The following is an 8,165-nucleotide window of genomic DNA, read 5'->3' as shown; positions in this document are numbered from 1 at the left end:
TACTTTAACCTAGAGAATGATACATGAATATATGATATGCCTTATTTACAGCTGCCAAGAGACAAAGTATGCTAGATGCAATTGACCGCGATTTTGAAGGTAAATTGACATACCAATCATTATAATGCAGAGAGAATCTTTAAATCTTTATTGGTTTCAAGAAGTTCTGAGAGTTTGTTTCTTCTCTTGCAGCCGTTACTGAGAGTTTTAAGCAACTTGAAGATCTCGCCGATAGCAAACAGGAGGGAGACCAATGTAAGAAGCTCTTTCCATTTAAACATTTTTTTGGGTTCATTAACCTTTCTTGTAGCGTACGTAATTCTCAGAGAGGTCTACTTATGTCTTTGTCATCAGCTGCAACGAGGCAAAGTATGTTGGATGAGGTTGAACGTGAATTTGAAGGTAACTTTAACATATTAGTATTCGCTGTTAGTTCATTAGTTCTTATGGTACCTGAAATCTTGAATCATTTCATCTGTTTTGTGAAACTACTTTGCAGCTGCTGCAAGTAACCTGAAGCAGCTAAATCTTGACGACTTCACAGAAGGAGATGACGCTGCACAATGTAATAAGTTTTCTTCTCTACCTTTTCTGTGGACCTTGCTTCCATAGCTTTCTAAAGAATGTTTTTATGTTTTGTTACAGCTGCAAAGAGAAATAGCATGCTTGAAGCTATTGAACGAGAGTTTGAAGGTTACTTTCACATAACATATTGCAATTCTTAGCTGAATGTGAATAAATACAAATAGGTCAAGTAGATAAGTCTTCTTCTGTTTTTTATGTTCTTACATTACAGCCGCTACAAAAGGACTTGAAGAGTTAAAGACTAACGATTCAACCGATGGCAAGGATGATGATGAACATGGTAAAAGTTTTTGCCCCTTATTTCTTTTGCTGTTTCTTTATTTCTTATGTATCATGAATCAGCTCTATTTCCATGTTTTGTTACAGCTGCAAGGAGAAAAAGTATGCTTGATGCTATTGAACTCGAGTTTGAAGGTACTTTAACATATATTCCTCTCTCTAACTTTGAAGGAAGCTTGAACTATCCTTGGTGTAATAAGTCTTGTTAATCAGATGAATCCAAATCATATACAACAAGTAATCATGATCTTACATGAATAGTTTCATTTTCCTTTTTCAGCCGCAACAAGAGGCCTTAATGAGATAAAGAATGAATCAAAACAAGGTAAATAACTTGATCCTTTTGTTCCTCAGAGTCAGAGCCTTGTGAGACACGTTTTAAGTCCTTTTCTCTTTTCTTAACAGATGAAAACAAGAGAAGCATTATGTTGGAAGCAATCGAACGCGAATTTGAAGGTAACCTTAAGAACTAAATAATTCTTATAAAAACAAGGACAGTCTCTAACAGTTTGCTTTGGTTGTCTTCTTGTTTAATTCTAACTTGCAGCTGTTACAATTGCAAAGACTAATGGAGATGACTGTAAGAAACTGTTTCAATATTATTCTTAGGTCATTTTATTTCAGAATCTCTATGGTAGCTCTTATTTGCATGTTTTGTGTCAACAGCTGCAAAGAGTACGTCAACCATAACTGTAGCGCAGAAAACTTATGCCGGAAACAGTGGTACTTCCTCTTCAGATTTTCACAAATATATCTTTCTAAAAGGAAACAATTAATATCTCAATGTTTATATGTTCTTTCTTTAACAGCTGGTTTAGAAGGTCTTCTAAAGCCTGCAGGTTAGCTTTGAAACTAATTATTATGAATGTTAAGATGTTAAGAAACTCACAAGAGAGCTATTCTTACTTGTATTCTCTCTGTTTTTGTTTCTTGCAGATGGTGTATGTGGTTGTTTTAACCAAGACAAAGATGGTCTTAAGGCAGACACAGATTCTTCGATTAACATAGCGGAGATACTCGCTGAAGAATCCAAATCCCAGGTTCGTTTTAGTTTTATAGATCGTTCTTGAACAGACAATGGAAGGCTCTCAAATTTATATCAATCTCAGTTTCTTGATATCTTTTGACTTGACTTTGGTAGGGCTCAGAGACTTCTCGCCTCACCATGTCATTGAACAATCTTGTTCATACCCATAGAGAACAAACGTCCTCAAAGGTAAGCTCAGTCCTTGGCTCATCATCGGTTACTTCTACCACAAGCGAATCATCCGCTACATCAGAGAGCATAGAGGGATTGAAGCTAACCCTAAAGAAGCTGCGCGGTCTAAGTGCACGTGATCTCGTAAACCATCCAAACTTCGATGAGATTATAGCAGCCGGTACACGTTACGAGGTACTCAGCTCAGCTTCTATTGGTTACATCTCTTTGCTAGCCAAATACAAAACCGTCATTAAAGAAGGACTCGAGGCTTCTCAGAGAGTCCAGATTGCTCAAACCCGAGCCAAACTGTTGAAAGAAACCGCAATGGAGAAGCAGAGATCCGTAGACTCGGTCTTTGCATCGGCAAAGATCACGGCTCAACGTGGAGACGCGTTGCACATCAGAATCGTTGCGATCAAGAGACTGCTGGCGAAGCTAGAAGCAGAGAAAGTGAACGTTGATTCAAAGTTTACGTCGTTGACGACGAGTCTGTCACAGCTTCTCAAGGAGGCTTCCCAGGCCTACGAAGAGTATCACGAGGCGGTGCGTAAGGCAAAGGACGAGCAAGCGGCAGAGGAATTTGCACTAGAGACGACCAAGAGAGCAGAACAGATATGGGTTGAGTTTCTTAGTTCGCTTAATTGAGCTAATGAGATTCTTGATTGTATTTAAAGCACATGTTCAATTAGTTGTGGTTCTTGTGTTTTATTTCCTGGTCTTGTTTTGTTTGAGACTTTGTTTGTTGGTTATATCAGGTGAGAGAGGTTGAAAGATCTTTGAGAGAGAGATAAACTGAGAAATTTGTTACAAAATAATGTATTAGTCGATCGTCTTATAATAAAACTTTTTTTTCTTTCTAAGCTAATGCAAAATATAAAATCTTGAAAAGTTTTAAATAAGTGTGAAATAGAATGATGAAATCAACAAAATCATACTGATCTATAAATAAGAAACCCATTTTTTGTGTCCACTTTAATCGAACGGATGAGATTGTTTCTATTAACTTATCTAACGGTTTTAAATTATTAATGATTTCAACAGTTGCAAGTTTTTTTTTCCAATAATCGTGTTTCTACGTCGTACCCCCATCTTTTAAAAATCGCACCTATTAAACTATTTGTTAATGATCTCACAAGTTGCAATGTTTCGGTCCAACAATTGTGTTTCTTCGTTGCACCCCCAGCTTTCCATGTTGGCACCCGTTAGTTTTCACACCCTTTTGTTTTACACCTCTTTGTTTATAAAAAGTTGCAATGTCTTGATCCAACAATTGTGTTTATTTGTCGTACCCCTAACTTTTAATGGTTGCACTAGTTAGTTTTTGCACATTTTTGTTTCACACCTCTTTTTTTCACACTCTTTGTTTATATATATATATATATATATATATATATATATATACAGATTTTTATGGACTTTGAAAAGAGTTTTTGTTCTTTGAGTATTATTAATGATCTTACCCTTTGTTAATGATCTCAAAAGTTGCAAAGTTTCGATCCAACAAATGTGTTTCTTCGTTGCACCCCCAATTTTCCATATTGTCACCCGTTAGTTTTCACACCCTTTTATTTTACACCTCTTTGTTCTCACACTTCTTTGTTTTATATATATACAGATTTTTATGGACTTTGAAAAGAGTTTTTGTTCTTTGAGTATTATTAATGATCTTACCCTTTGTTAATGATCTCAAAAGTTGCAAAGTTTCGATCCAACAATTGTGTTTCTTCGTTGCACCCCCAGTTTTCCATGTTGGCACCCGTTAGTTTTCACACCTTTTTGTTTAACACCTCTTTGTTTATATAAAATTGCAATGTTTTGATCCAACAATTGTGGTTCTTCGTCGTACCCCTAGCTTTCAATGGTTGCACTTGTTAGTTTTTGTCCCTTTTTGTTTCACACCTTTTTGTTTCACACCTCTTTGTTTTCACATTCTTTGTTTTTTTTTATAATATATATACGGATTTTTATGGACTTTGAAAAGAGTTTTTGTTCTTTGAGTATGAATAATGATCTCACCCTTTGTTAATGATCTCAAAAGTTGCAAAGTTTTGGTCAATCAATTGTGTTTTTTCGTTTCATGTCCAGCTTTCTATGTTGGCACCCGCTAGTTTTCACACCCTTTTGTTTTACACCTCTTTGTTTTCACACTTCTTTGTTTTTATATATATACAGATTATTGTGGACTTTAAAAAAAGTTTTTGTTCTTTGAGTATTATTAATGATCTTACCCTTTGTTAATGATCTCAAAAGTTGCAAAGTTTCGATCTAACAATTGTGTTTCTTCATTGCACCCCCAGTTTTCCATGTTGGCAACGTTATTTTTCACACCCTTTTGTTTTACGCCTATTTGTTTTCACACCTCTTTGTTTTTATATATATACAGATTTTTAGGGATTTTGAAAAGAGTTTTTATTCTTTGAGTATTATTAATGATCTTACCTTTTGTTAATTATCTCAAAAGTTGCAAAGTTTCGGTCCAACAATTGTGTTTCTTCGTTGCGCCCCTAGTTTTCCATGTTGGCACTGATCCAACAATTGTGGTTCTTCGTCGTACCCCTAGCTTTCAATGGTTGCACTTGGTAGTTTTCGCACCTTTTTGTTTCTTTGTTAATGATCTCAAAAGGTGCAAAGTTTCGATCCAACAATTGTGTTACTTCGTTGCACCCCCAGTTTTCCATGTTGGCACCCGTTAGTTTTCACCCCCTTTTGTTTAACACCTCTTTGTTTATATTAAGTTGCAATGTTTTGATCGAGTATTATTAATGATCTTACCTTTTGTTAATTATCTCAAAAGTTGCAAAGTTTCGGTCCAACAATTGTGTTTCTTCGTTGCGCCCCTAGTTTTCCATGTTGGCACTGATCCAACAATTGTGGTTCTTCGTCGTACCCCTAGCTTTCAATGGTTGCACTTGGTAGTTTTCGCACCTTTTTGTTTCTTTGTTAATGATCTCAAAAGGTGCAAAGTTTCGATCCAACAATTGTGTTACTTCGTTGCACCCCCAGTTTTCCATGTTGGCACCCGTTAGTTTTCACCCCCTTTTGTTTAACACCTCTTTGTTTATATTAAGTTGCAATGTTTTGATCGAGTATTATTAATGATCTTACCTTTTGTTAATTATCTCAAAAGTTGCAAAGTTTCGGTCCAACAATTGTGTTTCTTCGTTGCGCCCCTAGTTTTCCATGTTGGCACTGATCCAACAATTGTGGTTCTTCGTCGTACCCCTAGCTTTCAATGGTTGCACTTGGTAGTTTTCGCACCTTTTTGTTTCTTTGTTAATGATCTCAAAAGGTGCAAAGTTTCGATCCAACAATTGTGTTACTTCGTTGCACCCCCAGTTTTCCATGTTGGCACCCGTTAGTTTTCACCCCCTTTTGTTTAACACCTCTTTGTTTATATTAAGTTGCAATGTTTTGATCGAGTATTATTAATGATCTTACCTTTTGTTAATTATCTCAAAAGTTGCAAAGTTTCGGTCCAACAATTGTGTTTCTTCGTTGCGCCCCTAGTTTTCCATGTTGGCACTGATCCAACAATTGTGGTTCTTCGTCGTACCCCTAGCTTTCAATGGTTGCACTTGGTAGTTTTCGCACCTTTTTGTTTCTTTGTTAATGATCTCAAAAGGTGCAAAGTTTCGATCCAACAATTGTGTTACTTCGTTGCACCCCCAGTTTTCCATGTTGGCACCCGTTAGTTTTCACCCCCTTTTGTTTAACACCTCTTTGTTTATATTAAGTTGCAATGTTTTGATCGAGTATTATTAATGATCTTACCTTTTGTTAATTATCTCAAAAGTTGCAAAGTTTCGGTCCAACAATTGTGTTTCTTCGTTGCGCCCCTAGTTTTCCATGTTGGCACTGATCCAACAATTGTGGTTCTTCGTCGTACCCCTAGCTTTCAATGGTTGCACTTGGTAGTTTTCGCACCTTTTTGTTTCTTTGTTAATGATCTCAAAAGGTGCAAAGTTTCGATCCAACAATTGTGTTACTTCGTTGCACCCCCAGTTTTCCATGTTGGCACCCGTTAGTTTTCACCCCCTTTTGTTTAACACCTCTTTGTTTATATTAAGTTGCAATGTTTTGATCGAGTATTATTAATGATCTTACCTTTTGTTAATTATCTCAAAAGTTGCAAAGTTTCGGTCCAACAATTGTGTTTCTTCGTTGCGCCCCTAGTTTTCCATGTTGGCACTGATCCAACAATTGTGGTTCTTCGTCGTACCCCTAGCTTTCAATGGTTGCACTTGGTAGTTTTCGCACCTTTTTGTTTCTTTGTTAATGATCTCAAAAGGTGCAAAGTTTCGATCCAACAATTGTGTTACTTCGTTGCACCCCCAGTTTTCCATGTTGGCACCCGTTAGTTTTCACCCCCTTTTGTTTAACACCTCTTTGTTTATATTAAGTTGCAATGTTTTGATCGAGTATTATTAATGATCTTACCTTTTGTTAATTATCTCAAAAGTTGCAAAGTTTCGGTCCAACAATTGTGTTTCTTCGTTGCGCCCCTAGTTTTCCATGTTGGCACTGATCCAACAATTGTGGTTCTTCGTCGTACCCCTAGCTTTCAATGGTTGCACTTGGTAGTTTTCGCACCTTTTTGTTTCTTTGTTAATGATCTCAAAAGGTGCAAAGTTTCGATCCAACAATTGTGTTACTTCGTTGCACCCCCAGTTTTCCATGTTGGCACCCGTTAGTTTTCACCCCCTTTTGTTTAACACCTCTTTGTTTATATTAAGTTGCAATGTTTTGATCGAGTATTATTAATGATCTTACCTTTTGTTAATTATCTCAAAAGTTGCAAAGTTTCGGTCCAACAATTGTGTTTCTTCGTTGCGCCCCTAGTTTTCCATGTTGGCACTGATCCAACAATTGTGGTTCTTCGTCGTACCCCTAGCTTTCAATGGTTGCACTTGGTAGTTTTCGCACCTTTTTGTTTCTTTGTTAATGATCTCAAAAGGTGCAAAGTTTCGATCCAACAATTGTGTTACTTCGTTGCACCCCCAGTTTTCCATGTTGGCACCCGTTAGTTTTCACCCCCTTTTGTTTAACACCTCTTTGTTTATATTAAGTTGCAATGTTTTGATCGAGTATTATTAATGATCTTACCTTTTGTTAATTATCTCAAAAGTTGCAAAGTTTCGGTCCAACAATTGTGTTTCTTCGTTGCGCCCCTAGTTTTCCATGTTGGCACTGATCCAACAATTGTGGTTCTTCGTCGTACCCCTAGCTTTCAATGGTTGCACTTGGTAGTTTTCGCACCTTTTTGTTTCTTTGTTAATGATCTCAAAAGGTGCAAAGTTTCGATCCAACAATTGTGTTACTTCGTTGCACCCCCAGTTTTCCATGTTGGCACCCGTTAGTTTTCACCCCCTTTTGTTTAACACCTCTTTGTTTATATTAAGTTGCAATGTTTTGATCGAGTATTATTAATGATCTTACCTTTTGTTAATTATCTCAAAAGTTGCAAAGTTTCGGTCCAACAATTGTGTTTCTTCGTTGCGCCCCTAGTTTTCCATGTTGGCACTGATCCAACAATTGTGGTTCTTCGTCGTACCCCTAGCTTTCAATGGTTGCACTTGGTAGTTTTCGCACCTTTTTGTTTCTTTGTTAATGATCTCAAAAGGTGCAAAGTTTCGATCCAACAATTGTGTTACTTCGTTGCACCCCCAGTTTTCCATGTTGGCACCCGTTAGTTTTCACCCCCTTTTGTTTAACACCTCTTTGTTTATATTAAGTTGCAATGTTTTGATCGAGTATTATTAATGATCTTACCTTTTGTTAATTATCTCAAAAGTTGCAAAGTTTCGGTCCAACAATTGTGTTTCTTCGTTGCACCCCCCCAGTTTTCTATGTTGGCACCTATTAGTTTTCACACCCTTTTGTTTAACACCTCTTTGTTTATATTAAGTTGCAATGTTTTGATCCAACAATTGTGGTTCTTCATCGTACCCCTAGCTTTCAATGGTTGCACTTGTTAGTTTTCACACCTTTTTGTTTCTTACCTTTTTGTTTCACACCTCTTTGTTATCACACTCTTTGTTTTTTTATAATATATATACAAATTTTTATGGAATTTGAAAAGAGTTTTTGTTCTTTGAGTATG

The 8,165-nt window shown here is 36.6% G+C and overlaps 1 protein-coding gene across 6 annotated transcripts in view; it reads left to right on the top strand.

The window, feature by feature from the left end:
* Window positions 1-2,914, top strand: part of LOC104745913 (TSA1-like protein) — a 6,390-nt gene extending 3,476 nt beyond the window's left edge. For 2 of the 6 annotated variants that reach the window (XM_010467290.2, XM_010467288.2), the window contains exons 18-30: window positions 193-255; window positions 355-402; window positions 500-565; window positions 646-693; window positions 797-865; window positions 952-999; window positions 1,145-1,189; window positions 1,270-1,320; window positions 1,412-1,444; window positions 1,531-1,587; window positions 1,674-1,703; window positions 1,801-1,904; window positions 2,006-2,914. In XM_010467290.2, coding sequence (XP_010465592.1) covers window positions 193-255; window positions 355-402; window positions 500-565; window positions 646-693; window positions 797-865; window positions 952-999; window positions 1,145-1,189; window positions 1,270-1,320; window positions 1,412-1,444; window positions 1,531-1,587; window positions 1,674-1,703; window positions 1,801-1,904; window positions 2,006-2,710 — 1,367 coding nt within the window. In that variant the 3' untranslated portion in view covers window positions 2,711-2,914. The remainder of the gene's footprint in view (window positions 1-192; window positions 256-354; window positions 403-499; window positions 566-645; window positions 694-796; window positions 866-951; window positions 1,000-1,144; window positions 1,190-1,269; window positions 1,321-1,411; window positions 1,445-1,530; window positions 1,588-1,673; window positions 1,704-1,800; window positions 1,905-2,005) is intronic. The other 4 variants (XM_010467293.2, XM_010467291.2, XM_010467289.2 and 1 more) reach the window with 3 other exon arrangements.

This window comes from Camelina sativa, chromosome 15 (genome assembly GCF_000633955.1).
Source record: "Camelina sativa cultivar DH55 chromosome 15, Cs, whole genome shotgun sequence".
Taxonomy (NCBI): domain Eukaryota; kingdom Viridiplantae; phylum Streptophyta; class Magnoliopsida; order Brassicales; family Brassicaceae; genus Camelina; species Camelina sativa.
The sequence above is the reverse complement of the archived record's forward strand: the minus strand, read 5'-3'. Positions and strand labels throughout refer to the sequence as shown.